Consider the following 19,256-nt stretch of genomic DNA (forward strand, 5'->3'; position numbering starts at 1 on the left):
AACACAGCATTCCCTAAGGTCTGTAGATAGCAGATTTGAAAGGTGGAGAGATAACAGCAAGTTGAAAAAGGACGCAGAGTGCACCCCCTCTACTGCATTCTGATCTCTTCACGTTGGGTTTCATCCTAAGCCTAACAACAGCCCGCCATCATCATTCTCCCACCTTGTGTGTCACATGCTTGTTTTTCTTTGCTAATACTGTGGAGAGAACGGTGGCTAGGGATGCACAGTAGCTCACTGAATGCAAAATAGACTAAACAGCTGGAACAGACCTCCCCTTTATTATTAACAGAATCTTTTATCTTTATTTTAATGAATATGAACTGACATGTTGTGGATGGACGGCTTGTGCAACCTGCAAAGAATGCAAATACAAGTAACCCAATATTCATGTCGAGCTAGGTTTTGTTTGTTTATTTGTTTTGTTTTTCTTTCTCTTTCTTTTCCTCCTGACAAAGGGACTGTCCTTAAATAACATCTTCCTCAAAGGGATTAGCATTACTTCTTTCGCAAATAGCAACTAGGGTTGCTATGGAGGCGATTATTTGCTTGTACAGCTAGACAAAGTAAACCCATTGAACTCCTGAAATATGTCATTTTATTGCCATTTCCCACTGTAAACGTCGTTGTGAGCTCGGAGCCCTGGCCATGGCGTTACCCTATTCGTATTTCAACTTAAGGGCCAAGGAGCAGAACAGGTGAGTGCGCTTGAACTTTGTGTGCTGACATTTCTGTGTCTGCAGGTGTTCTTAATCTAAAAGATTTAATAAAACAAATGTATTCACTGTTATTATGAAATTTACTAAAGCTTGTATTTTATTTTTTAGTGATACACTATGCTGCAGTTGTTGCTATGTATCATTTTTTTTGCGTAATGAAATTAGACCTTTTTAGCCTCTCGTGACAATATCTTTGAAGTCAATTACATTTTTGCCTAAACTGTGCTGCAGTATTAATGGGCTACTCAGCTTACTGTAGAGCTGCATTAACTTGGTTTATTTTACATTTAGATGAGTGGCAACACAGAATTGCTCCAGTGGTTAAAACAGAGCTGCATTTTTAGAAAGTAGTTAATGTGAGACTTAAAGAAATCCCAATTCATGTAATCTCTAACACCACTCTGACCCGGTATGGAGTCTCTCCATCATGGGCTTGTGTCTTCTCCAGCTTCTGCCTCCCTTTGACACAAAAGTTGAGCTAAAATATTGCAGACCAATATTTTTTACCATCTCTTAATGCATAAATATTTTCAGGGCTGAAACTTATTTAAAGAAGTGAGTGCACTTTGATTTACATTCATGGTGGCTTGTGGCTGAGGCTACATCCACACTACTACTCTGTCCACACTAGTGCTTTCTCAATGTTTACAAAAGTACCTCCATCCACCCTAGAACAACCAAAATCGCATATGACGTAGACCAGGGGTACTCGGTCACGGTGCTGGAGGGCCGCAATATCTTCTGATTAGTTTCCTAATTAGACGTCAGTCCTTGCTGGTAATGAAACTAGAACAGATTTAAAATTAACACTCCTTCCAATTCCCCTCTCCAGATACTTCATGGTGCATATGCACAGGATTAAAAGGAAGCATGTTAGCTAAAGAGCTGCTGGTTTATTGGTTTTCTGAATTTCATTGTTAACTAATGTCTGGTTAAGAAAATAGGCAACAGCTAAAATTGAAATGTAGCTGCCAAATACTAAAATAGGCAATTAAGGGTTCTGAATTGTAATAGGCAGGACAACTAAAATTAAGCCCAAATAGCATATTGCTTTTGTAGTAAATAAATGGGTTTTAATTAAGAAATGAGTTGAAGTGAAAGCCTTTAGCCAGTACGGCCCTCCAGGACCATAAATGAGGACCTCTGATGTAGATGTTCGCCTACAATGGGCATGCAGACATCAGTGGAAAAATTTTTCAAGAGATGGTAACGCTATCAGGCGTGGAATTTATCACAAAACTGTAGCATCTGGTAAATGTGAATGAACATGTATGTAGAATTCAAACTGTGAATACAGGTAAGCAACACAACAAGCAACTCTTCTGTGCCCGCTATGTTGGCATATGGCTTTCTTCCATGAAAATCAGGGAAGGAGCAGAATCCAACTCGGGAAGGGCTACATAATAAGCACAAACAAATCAAAATGTGATTAGAGTCTGCGTTATCGAGAATCGACATTTTCACACATCCACATTACAACGGCGAGCTGCCAAGTCAGAAGTGTACAGCTCTGGAGGTTGTTTTTAAAAGTTTCAATTTTTGGGGGTTAAAATCGTCAGGGTAGTGTGTACAAAGGGCAAAAATGGAGATTAATGTCTGCATCTGTAAACAAAAATATAACAGCGTGGACGTAGCCTAAAACTCAGTATATACAGCATAGTATGCAGGTACGGTCACAAGGTTATGTTTTTGTCTGGCAAACATTGTGCTGTACAAGGTGATTGGTCTGAGAGAACGTGACTGTAGTAATATTACTGAGACCAGAGATGGTGGATCCAGCATATCATTAACAAGGGCCCTCGTGGAAGTTCCATGTGCTTCAGGCTCTTGAGTTTACAGAGTAAACATTACATGTCCAGTGGGTAGGAGTTCTGGGGGACAAAACACCTTCTTAGTGGCAGTGGTCAAAGGAGAATAAGGAGACTCTTTCAAACTAAATAAAACAAATATTTAAATAATAGCCATTGACATCACTGGTGCAGACAGGGACATCTCACAACAAACATCATATGAAACACTGAAGTTTGTGGGTTACAGGAGCCCATATCACATCCATCCATTAAGAACTGGTGGAGGAGGCTTGTCAGCTCATGATTACCAAAATTGGACAACTGAATGCTGAAAAACTCTAGCGTGGTCTGATGAGTCCCAGTTTTTCCAGGTATCCCTCCAACTTTGCGACAGCAGTAAGGCTTGTGCTGGTATGACCAGGAAAGAATTTGGATTGTCCAAGAAAAAGATGTCAGTATGGTATAACATTCAGGAGCATTCAGGGACTTAGGGAACAGCTTTGAAAGATGCAGCATTTACATTTGTGTTTACTTACTTCTTCAAAGATCAGATATCACATTTGTATTCATTAAATACTTTTGTAATAATGTGCCATATTCAGAAATAGTTTTAGAAAATTTTTACAAGAAAGAATAATAATGTTAAAATACAATTACATATATTACTGGACTACATAGATACTAGACAGCAGATTCGAATTCAAATGATGTACAGATTATATCAAATAATGCCCATTTGTTGGTTGTGGCTAATTGTAATTCATTTTCTAAAACATAGTTATTGAAAGAACTACCTGGTGGAGAAATAAAATTTATGTTGAACTCTTAAGATAAAGGTGTTGGCTGCTTGGGGCCATGACGGAGAGCACGTCATTGTGGCACTTTACTAACTAATTATAGAGTCAGAGAAATTCTGTCAGCATAATCTGCAGCTAATGTAGCAGGTTGTTTTTAGTGTAATATAAAGTGTGCATTTTGTGAAGATGATACTGCAGGTTTGTTACCCAGGTTCATGTTAGACTCGCAGGTAGAGTGGCAAAGACAGGTGGTCTTGGGGGTTCCTCGGGGTACCAGCAGAAATTTGAATTCTGAACAGGAAACCCACTAGTACTTCCAAAAGCTTTCATCGAAGGGTTCTTGGACCCTGGCTTTAAAAAAAAAAACTGCATACAGTATACAGAGGGCTTGGATTTGGGAATTAGCCACTGCCAATGGCTCGACAGACCAAGAGGCCAGAGCCGAAGAGAGAAAGTTAAACTGACAAGGTGAATTAGGACACCAGGCGACTTAGGTTTGATTATTTTCAGCTGTACCTGTTTCTTGGTATTTGCTTTGATTGTTCAGTTGCTTTGTAAATAAACCACATTTTGTTTTGTTATTTTGCTCCTTATGGTCATCATTTGGGTTGGGAGACAATATGCAATCAACCCCCACAGTCCACAATATATATATAAATAAATAATAAATAATAATAAAATAAATAACTGCTCAAAAAAATTAAAGAAACACTTTGAAAGCACATCAGATCTCAATGCTGGATATCCTCAAATCCTGCTGGATATCTTTACTGATATGGACTGGGTAATGTGTTAGGAACAAAAGGATGCCACATCGTTTGATGGAAATGAAAATTCAAAGACACCCCGAAAATCAAAGTGAAAAAGTAATGCGGCAGGCTAGTCCATTTTGCCAAAATTTCACTGCAGCAACTCAAAATCGTACTCAGTAGTTTGTATGGCCCCCACTTACTGACAACGTCAGGGCATGCTCCTAAAGAGACAATGGATGGTGTCATGGGGGGATCTCCTCTCAGATCTGGATCAGGGCATCACTGAGCTCCTGGAGAGTCTGAGGTGCAACCTGGTGGCGTTGGATGGGCCAAAGCATAATGTCCCACAGGTGTTCTGTTTAATTTAGGTCAGGATAGCGTGGGAACTATTCAATCGTGTCAATTCTGGGCATTGTGTTGCACGAGGAGGAACCCAGGACCCACTACACTAGCATAGGGTCTGACAATGGGTCCAGGGATTTCATCCTGATACCTAATGGTAGTCAAGGCGCTGTTGTCTAGCCTGTAGAGGTCTGTGCATCCCTCCATGGATATGCCTCCTCAGACCATCACTGACCCACCACCAAACTGGTCATGCTGAACGATGTTACAGGCATCATCACATTCTCCACAGCTTCTCCAGGCCCTTTCACGTCTGTCACATGTGCTTAGGGTGAACCTACTCTCATCTGTGAAAAGCACAGGGTGCCTGTGGTGGACCTGCCAATTCTGGTAGTCTATGGCAAATGACAATCAAGCTCCACGGTGCCGGGCAGTGAGCACAGGGTCCACTACAGGACGTAAGGCCCTCAGGCCACCCTGATGAAGTCTGTTTCTGATTGTTTGGTCAGAGACATTCAAACCAGTGGCCTGCTGGAGGTCATTTTGTAGGGCTCTGGCAGCGTTCATCCTGTTCCTCCTTGCCCAAAGGAGCAGATACCGGTCCTGCTGATGGGTTAAGCTCTCCTAGAGTAACTAGCTGTCTCCTGGAATCTCCTCCATGCCCTTGAGACTCTGCTGGAGACACAGCAAACCTTCTGGCAATTGTACATATTGATGTGCCATCCTGGAGAAGTTGGTCTACCTGTGCCTCATGCTACCAGTAGTGACACTGACCGTAGACAAATGCAAAACTAGTAAAAGAACAGTCAGAAAAGATGAGGGAAAAATGTCAGTGGCCTCCACCTGTTAAACCATTCCTGTTTTGGGGGTCATCTCATTGTTGCCCCTCTAGTGCATCTGTTGTTAATTTCATTAACACCACAGCAGCTGAAACTGATTAACAACCCCCTCTGCTACTTAACTGACCAGATTAATATCCCATAAGTTTCATTGACTTTATGCTGTACTCTGATTAAAAAGTGTTCCTTTCATTTTTTTTTCAGCAGTAATATATATATATATATATATATATATATATATATATATATATATATATATATATATATATATATATATATATATATATATACACACATGCACTACTATCCCAATTAGCCTTTTGAATACTTTCCACACTCATTAATCTTTTGCACATATTACAACAATTTCAATCGGAGAAACACTTGGCCACTGTGACCATAATACATGGAACATATTTCCTGAGGCTGTTCATTTATTCATAATTAGGCTTTCAGTAACATCATAAATCAACTGCATACAAATAAGAAAATCCTCCTGATGCTTAAAAAAAATAAGAAATTTATGTGCTTAAAAAAAAACAGCTGGTGATAACTGTGCCTGTCGTGTGGCTTCATGTCAACAAAACAGGGACACAGTTCACCTTTTGAGTAGTGAAGGATGTTTACAGTTTTATCACTGAACGTGTGTTCTCCAGAATTTGTGTTCTGTGATAGCATACTGAATGTTTATTTGCTTTGCATAATAGAAAAGCTTCAGGTGTCACAGCCGGGGTTTCAATGCATTTTTGCCCACTTACTTCATGTTTGATTATTTCTGGCAATTAAGATATCATTACGGTTAAAGATTGTACCCTGTGAACCTTCGGCATGTTACAGTCGTTTGTTACCAGGGTGTTTGTTAAAAGGTCTGCTGCCATAAACACTGAATCTGAAACTCAGCTGAAACATAATCTCGATGAACTGGGCTTCCATCTGCAGACCTTCAGGTATGACAATGGCAATACCAGCATAAACCTCTGCACCCTAAATGCTTATGTTTCTAGACATCAGAAAGAGATGAGTGACGAGTGTGGCCATAGCTGAAGGGTTTGGATACGGAGAAGTACGGACATACAGGTCAACATACATATTTATAGACTGGTGGTGCATTCTGTGATTTTGACACTGTTAGCAATATTAAAGTTTGAGAAAGCTGCTTGTTTTATAGTAATTTTAGCAAGGATTGCAGCTAAATTCTGGTTGTGCTATTCTGCCCCATAGTAATTTTTAATTTAATGCCATACGCTCTACAGTTACTATTTGTTGAGGTTATTTCCCCATATGGTGATTAAAAGTACTGGATTTTAAATGCTTCTGTACTTCATAACATGAAATTTAAACGTTTTATTTATCACATACTCCTGTAATTTGCTTTGATATTGACACAATAACTACAAACCGGATTCCAAAAAAGTTGGGACACTAAACAAATTGTGAATAAAAACTGAATGCAATGATGTGGTGATGGCAAATGTCAATATTTTATTTGTAATAGAATGCGTAGATGACAGATCAAACGTTTAATCCGAGTAAATATATCATTTTAAAGGAAAAATATGTTGATTCAAAATTTCATGGTGTCAACAAATCCCAAAAAGTTGGGACAAGTAGCAATAAGAGGCTGGAAAAAGTAAATTTGAGCATAACGAAGAGCTGGAAGACCAATTAACACTAATTAGGTCAATTGGCAACATGATTGGGTATAAAAAGAGCTTCTCAGAGTGGCAGTGTCTCTCAGAAGCCAAGATGGGTAGAGGATCACCAATTCCCACAATGTTGTGCAGAAAGATAGTGGAGCAATATCAGAAAGGTGTTACCCAGCAAAAAATTGCAAAGACTTTGCATCTATCATGATCAACTGTGCATAACATCATCCGAAGATTCAGAGAATCTGGAACAATCTCTGTCACTGCACCACAAACAGGAATGCTAATGTAAAGGAAATCACAGAATGGGCTCAGGAATACTTCCAGAAACCATTGTCAGTGAACACAATCCACCGTGCCATCCGCCGTTGCCAGCTGAAACTCTACAGTGCAAAGAAGAAGCCATTTCTAAGCAAGATCCACAAGCTCAGGCGTTTTCACTGGGCCAGGGATCATTTAAAATGGAGTGTGGCAAAATGGAAGACTGTTCTGTGGTCAGACGAGTCAGATTCAAGTTCTTTTGGAAATCTGGGACGCCATGTCATCCGGACCACAGAGGACAAGGACAACCCAAGTTGTTATCAACGCTCAGTTCAGAAGCCTGCATCTCTGATGGTATGGGGTTGCATGAGTGCGTGTGGCATGGGCAGATTGCATGTCTGAAAAGGCACCATCAATGCAGAAAAATATATTCAGGTTCTAGAACAACATATGCTCCCATGCAGACGTCATCTCTTTCAGGGAAGACCCTGCATTTTTCAACAAGATAATGCCAGACCACATTCTGCATCAATCACAACATCATGGCTGCGTAGGAGAAGGATCCGGGTACTGAAATGGCCAGTCTGCAGTCCAGATCTTTCACCTATAGAGAACATTTGGCGCATCATAAAGAGGAAGGTGCAACAAAGAAGGCCCAAGACGATTGAACAGTTAGAGGCCTGTATTAGACAAGAATGGGAGAGCATTCCTATTTCTAAACTTGAGAAACTGGTCTCCTCGGTAGCCAGACGTCTGTTGAATGTTGTAAGAAGAAGGGGAGATGCCACACAGTGGTGAAAATGGCCTTGTCCCAACTTTTTTGGGATTTGTTGACACCATGAAATTCTGAATCAACATATTTTTCCCTTGAAATGATACATTTTCTCAGTTTAAACTTTTGTTCCGTGATTTATGTTCTATTCTGAATAAAATATTAGAAGTTGGCACCTCCACATCATTGCATTCAGTTTTTATTCACGATTTGTATAGTGTCCCAACTTTTTTGGAATCCGGTTTGTATGTTCAGATGATGGTTCTGTTCAAAGGTATAATTCTTAAATTTGTTGTATGTTATAGGTGATATTATTTCATCAGACCTACATGCTTTACCAATGCTGTTATATGACCATTATATTTGCCAATTGTTGGCACATTTTTATTTCAATTGGAGCACTTTAGATACCTGCTCAGGGTCACATAGTGAGTTAGAGACAGAAACTGAACTGCTGACCTTGACAGTTAAAGCCCATTTCCTTAGCCAATACACCACCATTCTATAACAATACGCTATAAGATAACTAAAGCTGTTAGCTGGTTTCCTCTCAGTTTTAAAAATGTTCAGAATACAGAATATTACACATGTAATGTTTCCCACATTAAGATGTTAATGTGTTATTCTGTTGCTGACAAATCTAAGTGATCAGGGGGTCAATTGGTCAGCAAAATGCTTTGAAAGTCAGTGTTTCTTCTTCATAGCTTCAGGAGACAGGGTCCCAGTACTCACCGTGTCAGCCTGTGCATGGGATGTTCAAGTTCTTCAGGTGCCCACACAGGTTTAGCTCTTTGTTTCCTCCTACATTCCAAAAAAACATGCATGTTAAATTTAATTCCAATGAGTAGACGTAAACACAAATGGTGTTATGTTTATTATCAGCCGGATACTGTGGCAGAGATGCAATGGCATTGAAACGATGAGGCAGGAGAACAGTACAGCAGCTAGAACCGATATACTGTGAAAACGATTTGCCAAAACATTAATCTGAAAACAGAAACCATACCAAAGAATAGGGCAAAACCATACAAATTAAAGTTTTATTTAGGTGAGAGTAGTGTCTATCCTTGTTAATTCAAAGACTGGACACCTGCTGCTTTCATATCACAACTACCACGATGTCACGGGTCTTATCAATTAGACACACACATTACCAAAATGGTAAAACATATAAAAATCAAACGTACAAGGCAGTGACCAAATAGGAAAAACAAAGCCATTAAATAATGCAGTGATATCAGCAAAGTAAAATTAAAATAGGCTAAATCCAAAATAATAACTTATCTTACATAAAAGTCAAACAGAATTGGTCTGTCCAGTGGTGTTCAGTCTCTCAACAGTCCTGTCTCAGTAAAATTTGCTTCATAAAATTGATGGATTGATATAGTAGATGTAGGCGTATTGTTGTACAAATATGTAGAATATCACAATATGGGTTTCACGGTGGCACAATGATAGTGCTGCTGCCTTGCAGTAAGAAGAACAGGGTCCACAGCACAGGGTTTGTATGTGTGTGTGTGTGTGTGTGCGTGTTTGCCCTGTGAAGGACTGGTACCCTGTCCAGGGTTTGTTCCTGCCTTGCACCCTTTGGTAGCTGGGATAGGCTCCAGCACCCCTGCCACCCTGTTCTGGATGAAGCAGGTTCCAAAATGACATCAAATTAATATCACAACATGAGATAAACAAAAACAGTAAAATAAAATAAAAGTTACATGCATATTGTCCATACATGTGTATGGAATTAGAAAATTGTTGCTTCAACAGGACTGAGATGCTTAAATAATAATATTTTAACCACCTAAAGGACAGAAGTAAACAGTAATATTGCCTTAAAGGGATTTGTCTGTCTACAGGATTTAATGTCCCTAAAGTTATCGGAGGTAACAATGCCAATCCCACTGCAATATCCAATAAAAGGAAAACAAAATCTGTAAATGTATACATGTGATTGGTTTACCTGACAAGCAAGCATGCAAATATGGCGGCATTTAATAAATAAAGTGGTTCCAATTACTGTATTCTGAAAATCTGAAAATGTATTACAAGCAATACATCTTTTAAAGAGACTAAATCTTGGTGGAGGAGCAGTAGAATGGCCAAGTGATCAGTGACAAAGCCTCTCGCCTCTCTAGAGTCCCCAGTGCCACTTTCCTGCAAAGACGAATGTGCATGTAGAAAAGAACTGAAAATCTCATTCTGTCCTTTAAATATTTTGACACTCTTGCTATCCTTCTGCTGTGAAACAATATGACCTGTCATTGTTTACACATGTCTTAAGCAACTATTATCATACATTGCTGTGTTATCTATATCTATTATTTATTTATTATATTACATATCTATGGACTATATTTATGTATCTAGATTGCAAATACCATACATTACATCAATGTTCATATTGCTAACTACACGTCAATATTGCTGCTACTTCTTTGTCTTGTCTTTGCACAATGTCTTGTCTTGTTTGTGTTTAATTTTTAATTTAAATTTGAATTCTATTTTTAATTTAATATTTGCATGTCATGTTGTTACACTGTGGACCCTGAGCTTCGCAATTTCTTCTATCTGTATACTTGTATATGGTTGAGATGACAATAAAGTTCACTTTGACACTTTGTCTTAATCCATTTTACATTCAAGCACTTTGAGCTACTGTTTGTATGAAAATGTGCTATATAAATAAATGTTGTTGTTGTTGTTGTTGTTCTGATTGGACTTTCTTCAGGTCCTACAATTTCTCCCCATCCCAGTGATGTCCACGTTAGGTTCTGAGTCTGACTGAGTGAAGGTGTGTGCCCAAGTGTGCCCAGTACCAGATTTGCCTTCCCATTCTTTTCCCATTGTCTCACTGTGTCTGAAAGGCATGCAAAGATTTTTGTCTAAAATTTAGTTAATTTGGTGCACACCCAGAACATGTTGCCCAAAGAGGCTGGAGATCGATTGCAACGTTCACAGGTTGAATTTTAAATCTAAATGAGATAAATGCACTTGATAAAAGATTTTAAGTTAATTGACTGAATGTTTTGCACATATGATGCTCGAGTGTATTCTGTGCATGGCTGCCTTCCACTCCTTTACTGAAATATTAATTGACAGATCTTTTCCCCAGTGTAATTCTTGGGTCTTTGAAAAGAAGAGACTTTAAAACATTTTTATACATTGCAGAGGTGCTATCTTCAAGTCTGATAAATAAGTTCTCATCAGCTAATGACGGGGTTAAGACGCCAGCTACGAGATGAGTGTGTAGGACACAGTAATTTAACCTTCATGATCTGAGCGGCATGTTCAGAGTTAACGATAGTGTCATACTTATGAGATTTGATAGTGAACAAAAAATTATTGTCTATGAGGAAATAATCAGTTCTTGAGTAATAATGAAATACAGGTGAGAAGTTAGGATTTATGAACCTCCATGAGTCAGATAAGTTCTGATCCATTACAAACTGTGTAATTATGTTTGCAGTATTAGATGTTAACGCTGTTGTATCTGAGGATCTATCCAGGTGTGGATTTAAAACACAATTAAAGTCTCTGGGCCATTATAATTTTGTAAGTATTCATATATTGGGTAGATACAAATACATTTTTGAGAAAGCTCTATCACCCACATTAGGTGCATAGATATTAATGAAAATCATTTTAGTATTAGAAAAAATACCTGTCACCATGATATATCACCCTTCAGAATCAGATATTGCATCTGAGACTACAAATTGGACAATTATGTGTATTAAGATTCCCACACTCCTGGTTTTCTTTGTACAGCTAGAGTGAAAAATTTAGCCAGACCACTTTCTTTGCAACCAAAACTGGTATTTGCCTAATAAGTGAGTCTCTTGTAAAAATACTACCTTGGCATTTAGACTTGTTAATTGTGAGAGTACTTTCTTTCTCTTTACTGTAATTCATGATTGAGACCTTTGACATTCCAGTTCACAAAGTTCACAATTTGGACATGGAAATATTTATTCTGAACGTTTGTTGACATTTTGAGTTTGTTGACACACCCAGCCACAGGGGATGCACAAACCGGTGTGTTTCTTTGTGCCGGTCCCAAGCCCGGATAAATGGGGAGGGTTACATCAGGAAGGGCATCCGGTGTAAAATTATGCCAAATCAATTTAAGGACAACAATACAAATTTCCATACCGGATCGGTCAAGCCCTGTGTTAACAGCGACCGCCACCAGTACTGTTAGCCAAGAGGGTGCTGGTGGAAATTGGGCTACTGTTGGCCGAAGAAGAAGGAGAAGAAGAGGGGGGGAAACGTATCCAGAAGCAGGATGAGAGGAGGAAAGTAAAGAGAGTGGAACCGAGTAGGAACTTTGAATGTTGGCAGTGTGACTGGTAAGGGGAGAGGGTTAGCAGATATGATGGAGAGATGGAAGGTTGATATATTGTGCATGCAAGAGACTAAATGGAAGGGGAGTAAGGCCAGGTGGATTCAAATTGTTTTACCATGGTGTGAATGGGAGGAGAAACGGAGTAGGAGTTATTCTGAAGGAACAGTATGTCAAGAGTGTTTTAGAGGTGAAAAGAGTGTCAGGCAGAGTAATAATTATGAAGCTGGAAATTGGAGGTGTGATGATGAATGCTGTTAGTGCATATGCCCCGCAAGTGTGCAATGGGTGAGAAAGAAGATTTTTGGAGCGAGTTGGATGAAGTGATGAACGGTGTACCCAAGGGACAGAAAGCGTGATTAGAGCGGATTTCAATGGGCATGTTGGTGAAGGGAACAGTGGAGACGAGGAGGTGATGGGTAGGTATGGTGTCAAGGACAGGAATGAAGAAAGTCAGAGGATAGTGGATTTTGCCAAAAGGATGGACATGGCTGTGGTGAATACATATTTTAAGAAGAGGGAGGAACATAGGGTTATGTACAAGAGTGGAGGAAGATGCACACAGGTAGATTAGATCTTATGCAAAAGAGTTGATCTGAAGGAGATTGAAAGACTGCAAAGTGGTGGCAGGGGAAAGTGTAGTTAAGCAGCATAGGATGGTGGTCTGTAGGATGATGTTGGAGATCAAGAAGAGGATGAGAGTAAGGGCAGAACCAAGGATCAAATGGTGGAAGTTGAAAAAGGAAGACTGCAAGATTGAGTTTAGGGAGAAGGTGAGACAGGCACTGGATGGCAATGAAGAGTTACCAGACAGCTGGGAAACTACAGCAGATGTAATAAGGGTGACAGCAAGAAGGGTGTTTGGCGTGAAATCTAGAAAGAGGAAGGAGGAAAAGGAAACCTGGTGGTGGAAAGAGGAAATACAGGAGAGTATACAGAGGAAGAGGATGGCAAAGAAGAAGTGGGTTAGTCAGAGAGATGCAGAAAGTAGACAAGAGTACAAGGACATAAGGCGCAAGGTGAAGAGAGAGGTGGCGAAGGCTAAAGAAAAGGCGTATGATGAGTTGTATGAGAGGTTGGACACTAAGGAGGGAGAAAAGGACCTGTACCGATTGGCTAGACAGAGGGACCAAGCTGGGAAAGATGTGCAGCAGGTTAGGGTGATAAAGGATAAAGATGGAACCGTGTGTTGAGCAGATGGAAAGAGTACTTTGAAAGGCTAATGAATGAAGAGAATGAGAGAGAGGAGAGGTTGGATGATGTGGTGATAGTGAATCAGGAAGTGCAACGGATTAGCAAGGTGCAAGTAAGGAAAGCTATGAAGAGGATGAAAAATGGAAAGGCCGTGAGAAGAGATGGCAGTGAGGTTTTTAACCAGATTGTTTAATGGAATCTTGGAAAGTGAGAGGATGCCTGAGTAATGGAGAAGAAGTGTACTGGTGCCGATATTTAAGAATAAGGGTGATGTACAGGACTGCAGTAACTACAGGGGAATAAAATTGATGAGCCACAGCATGAAGTTGTGGGAAAGAGTAGTGGAAGCTAGGTTAAGAAGTGAGGTGATGATTAGTGAGCAGCAGTATGATTTCATGCCAAGAAAGAGCACCACAGATGCAATGTTTGCTCTGAGGATGTTGATGGAGAAGTTTAGAGAAGGCCAGGAGTTGCATTGCGTCTTTGTGGACCTGGAGAAAGCATATGACAGAGTGCCTCGAGAGGAGCTGTGGTATTGTATGAGGAAGTCGGGAGTGGCAGAGTACGTAAGAGTTGTACAGGATACAGTATGTATGATGGAAGTGTGACAGTGGTGAGGTCCGTGGTAGGAGTGACGGACGCATTCAAGTTGGAGGTGGGATTACATCAGGGATCGTTTCTGAGCCCTTTCTTATTTGCAATGGTGATGGACAGGTTGACTGACGAGATTAGACAGGAGTCCCCGTAAACTATGATGTTTGCTGATGACATTGTGATCTGTAGTGATAGTAGGGAGCAGGTTGAGGAGACCCTGGAGAGATGGAGATATGCTCTAGAGAGGAGAGGAGTAGGAACAAGACAGAATACATGTGTGTAAATGAGAGGGAGGTCAATTGAATGGTGAGGATGCAGGGAGTAGAGTTGGCGAAGGTGGATGAGTTTAAATACTTGAGATCAACATTACAGAGTAATGGGGATTGTGGAAGAGAGGTGAAAAAGAGAGTGCAGGCAGAGTGGAATGGGTGGAGAATAGTGTCAGGAGTAATTTGTGACAGACGGGTATCAGAAAGAGTGAAAGAGAAGATCTAGAGGATGGTAGTGAGATCAGCTATGTTATATGGGCTGGAGACAGTGGCACTGACCAGAAAGCAGGAGACAGAGCTGGAGGTGGCAGAGTTAAAGATGCTAAGATTTGCATTGGGTGTAATGAGGATGGATAGGATTAGAAATGAGTACATTAGAGGATTTAGCTCAAGTTGGATGGTTGAGAGACAAAGTCAGAGAGGCGAGATTGCATTGCTTTGGACATGTGCAGAGGAGAGATGCTAAGTATATTGGGAACAGAATGCTAAGGATAGAGCTGCCTCGGAAGAGGAAAAGAGGAAGGCCTAAGCGAAGGTTTATGGATGTGGTGAGAGAGGACATGCAGGTGATGGGTGTAACAGAACAAGATACAAAGGACAGAAAGATATGGAAGAAGATGATCTGCTGTGGCAACCCCTAATGGGAGCAGCCGAAAGAAGAAGAAGAAGTTTGTTGACATTTTGTAGTCTTAGCATAAGGTAGTACATTTTTACATATGATAGCTTTGACATAGATTTCATATTATTGCCAAGTGACGTAGTTATGGAGCATATTGTTATGTTGTTACTAACGGGTATTGGGGTATAAGGGATAAAACAGAAATAGCATTGCTCTCCTCTCTACCCCCATCCCATCGTGCCTCTGCAAGCCACACTTTGTATAGTCTGGGTCCTCTGATGTGCCAAGAGAAGGAGCATGTCAAAATATAATAGACCAAGGGTATGATGTTAAAGAAAAAAAACTATAAAAAAAAACATTGTAAAAGGCAAGTTAGTTGAATTTTAACAATAGCTTGTTATTTTGTGGTAACCAAAATGGGCATGTAATTAACAAAAGTAATTTTAATATTGTAACTGAACCTTAAACATTAACTGTTTACTTTTTGATAACCAATAAGCCAAGATGTAGCCATAAGTGGCCCAAATGTTCATATAATTAATGAAAGAAATATCAATGTAATAATTTCAGCTTAAAGGGGAAAGGGATGGCCAAAAAAAAATAAAATAAATAAAGTAAAAAAAATACATATATGTAATATATAGTTACGGCAAATTTCACTTTACAAACGGTCCAAAATGCAAGCTTCAAGTAGAATCTTCTTTGCCTTGCCAGAAAACAGTGTGACTCGTGATCATGTGTTTCAAAAGAATGTTTAATCTTTTAGTATGCATCACATAAGATTTTTACTATCAAGATTCATGCGGCGTCTCCTGTATTTTAAACATTTTAAAATGATTGAATAGTGCCACATGAGTAAAATACATCGAGGACGTGCTTACCTCGCTTAAGGATATCAGCCGTCTAGAGGTTACACCATCGGTGAGCCCATGTTGCACTTTGACCAAACCATCAGCATGTCAGCAAGGAATTGGTAGGCAATTGAACCTTAGCTCCTTCTGGGGTCTGTCCAGTAAGTACAGGATTATAATATTGCATACTATTTTTTGAGGGATCAGCTTTTGTTTCCTCTCTCCACAACTTGCCTAGCACTAAAGGTTAAACTGATATAATTTTCCAGGAAAAAATTTGACTCTAGCCCTTGATATTCTTCAGAGCAAATTATGTGTGCAAAGAGTGGAAACAAAAATATTGATGACGCAGTAATGAAGTGACCTGATGAGCAATTCACAGCTGCATTGATTAAATCTTGAAAAAATTGGCTTTAGAATATTTTGCTCACACACCCGAAAGGTCAGAGGATATAATTAAATGAGTTGCTCTTTAGGACTTGCGATATTGCGTTTCAATGAAAACAACACCTTATGATGTCAGAGAATAATTTAAGACAACATTGATATAAAAAACAAGATGTTATAGTGATTTCACACTACAAAATTCCACAAATACATAACACAACCTGCAATCACCATCAAATCAAAGTATGCCTTTTATTTGGACGGATATACATTGGGTGGTCACTTTGCTGCTGTATGTGCTTAAAAGTGAATTTGCTCCCTTATTGTTATAAACTAGGAATTCCAATGTTCATGCATCCTCTCCACAAGAGACTTATCAAAAAGGAAACAAAGGGGCCTCATAGAATTTTTATAAAAATGAAAGATTTATACTTCACAAAAAAAAATCACAATGAAGCTCTGTGGAGCACAAAGGCAAGATGAAATTGCCTGTAACAAGAAGGCAATCCAAATCAAATTAGTCCCAATACAGATTCCAACAGCAAGGTCGAAAAAACAGAGCAAGAGGGTCAAAATTCCAAAATAAGCAAAAGGCACAAACACAGCAAAATACAAGCAAACTCACCAATTGCAAAGCGCATTCACATTGATCTGCCAGTCACTGTGAGAGACCCTCCAGATTTATAGGTGGAGTGCAGTTCCTAGCGGTGACTGTCTGGTGGTCTTGCCTCTTGGGGGACCATCCACAACATACATGGAACAGCGCCAAGGCATATAAACAGAATCAATAGTAAATAAACATAAATAAAATGAATACTTTAAAAAAATCAAATATGAACAAAGACAACATAAAACATGAATTAGGACCCCAGCCTGAGAATAGGCCGTGCCTGAGACGCAACACTTATTTGGTGTCTGACAGATTTGGTCAGAGGAAGGACTTCACTGTCATGAATTGCTTAGGCAGGTGAAGCAAAACCAAAGGAAAAACGTGGCTTCTTTAATAATGGAACATTAAATAATCAGGAAATAATGGGTTTTTGAAGCAAACAAAAGAATAATTGTTAACCAAACACCAAAATGAAAAAGCTGAAAAAGTAAATATTCATTTTGGTCACTTTCTGTTGTTCCTGAGTCATTGCACATATTCTTTAACTCTTCTTATTGTTAATTTATTTTATCATTGTTACTGTGACATCAAAGCAGCACCATTTGTGATTGAATTTTGATTGGCAGAGCTGCTAGTTCACATTTTCCTGACCACAAACGATTTTGTTGTCTATTGTTACCTTGAGACTGTCGTTGTTGTGACACATCGTGTCATCAGTGTTTAGGATGACGGCACAGTAAGCACGACATTCAGGTTTCAGGATGTTTTCATAACAAACAGCATTCTTTTATTTTGCAATTTAATTAAGGAAAAGATATTTAGGCAGCCAGGACTCTTTGCTTTAATGTTGGCTTCTCAAATTTTTAATCTGGCACCTGAACTTTGCTCTTTTTGATTTAGACAATTTATCTCACTATTTTTTTGTTGCTCTTTTAGTTAAATTCCATTTTCTGCTCCATTTTTTTCACCATCTTCACTTTTCACTTTCACACTCCTGATGGTCATTAGAAAGCCACATATGGGACTCCGAAAATCTGAATACTGTCTGGTTGGTATTTCCCTCACTAGCACTAGTTTTTTGTTTAAAGATAAATCTTCAGTCCAAGAATTCAACAACACAACATGTGATAACATCATAAGGTCACAAAGCACATGACTAGCCAGGCGGGACACTTCTTCAGACAAAATGGTGGGACTCATGTGGACAATTCACCAAATGGCAGCTACCAAAGAAAAACAGAAAACAAAATCCAATCCAATCCAATTTTATTTATAAAGCACTTTAAAACAACCAGCACAGGACCAAAGTGCTGTACAATAAATAGTTGATAGGTAAAACAACACAACATTCTTGCACATAAATAAGAATAGAATAAAAATGGTATAATACATAAATAAAACAGCCCTACGATAAAACAATATAAAATGGGATAAAATCAGCTAAAAACAACAAAAGTAAAATGAGCTAAAACGAACTTCTCACAAGGTGTCAAAGGCCAGGGAAAAGCGATGGGTTTTTAAAAGAGATTTAAAAACAGACAGAGAAGAGGCCTGTCTAATCTCTAGAGGCAAATCATTCCATAGCTTGGGAGCTGCTACAGCAAAAGCACGGTCTCCTCTAAGTTTACGCTTAGTCCTTGGTACATTCAGGAGCAGCTGATCAGCTGACCTGAGAGAGCGAGTGGGTGAATAAGGCTGTAGGAGCTCAGAGAGATAGGGTGGGGCAAGGCCATGAAGAGCTTTAAAAGCAAATAAAAGAATTTTAAAATGGATCCTAAAAAAAACGGGCAACCAGTGAAGTGTAACTAAAACGGGGGAAATGTGCTCAAATTTCCGAGTGCCAGTTAAATGACGAGCAGCAGCATCTTGGACCCTCTGGAGATGAGTAATCGATGAGGCACTGACTCCTACATAAAGTGCATTACAGTAGTCCAGCCGAGTAGTAACAAAGGCATGGATTACTGTTTCAAAATGGTGCCGGGAAAGAATTGGCTTTATTTTAGCCAACTGCCTCAACTGGAAAAAGCTTGATTTAATGACCGACTTAATTTGGCTATCAAACTTAAGATCAGCATCCACCTTGACCCCAAGATTTGTGACAATTGGCTTATTGTACTGGGCCAAGGAACTTAAATACGCTTTGGGGGTCTCAGTGGGGCCACCAAAAACGATCATCTCAAGTCTTTTTTTCATTGAATTTTAAGAAATTAAAAGCCATCCAGGCTTTAACATCATCAAGGCACTGAAGTAATGGCTGTACAGAAAATGTGCCTTTTCTCTTTAGAGAAACATAGATCTGACAGTCATCCGCATAAAAGTGGAACCCAACACCATGTTTTCTAAGTATAAAACCAAGAGGGAGCAAATACAAAAAAAAAAGGAGGGGGCCTAAAACTGAGCCTGGTGGGACACCACACAAGAGAGGAGTGGAAGAGGACACATAGTCACCAAGACTGACACAAAAGGTTCGCTCAG

At 39.4% G+C, this 19,256-nt stretch overlaps 1 protein-coding gene across 2 annotated transcripts in view; it reads left to right on the forward strand.

Moving 5' to 3' along the window:
* The first annotated feature begins 518 nt into the window (after positions 1 to 518).
* Positions 519 to 19,256, forward strand: part of c3h2orf50 (chromosome 3 C2orf50 homolog) — a 58,539-nt gene continuing 39,801 nt past the window's right edge. For both annotated transcript variants that reach the window (XM_039748908.1, XM_039748909.1), the window contains exon 1: positions 519 to 698. In XM_039748908.1, the coding sequence (XP_039604842.1) occupies positions 649 to 698 (50 nt within the window). In that variant the 5' untranslated portion in view covers positions 519 to 648. The remainder of the gene's footprint in view (positions 699 to 19,256) is intronic.

The sequence above is a fragment of the Polypterus senegalus genome, chromosome 3, assembly GCF_016835505.1.
Source record: "Polypterus senegalus isolate Bchr_013 chromosome 3, ASM1683550v1, whole genome shotgun sequence".
Taxonomy (NCBI): Eukaryota; Metazoa; Chordata; class Cladistia; order Polypteriformes; family Polypteridae; genus Polypterus; species Polypterus senegalus.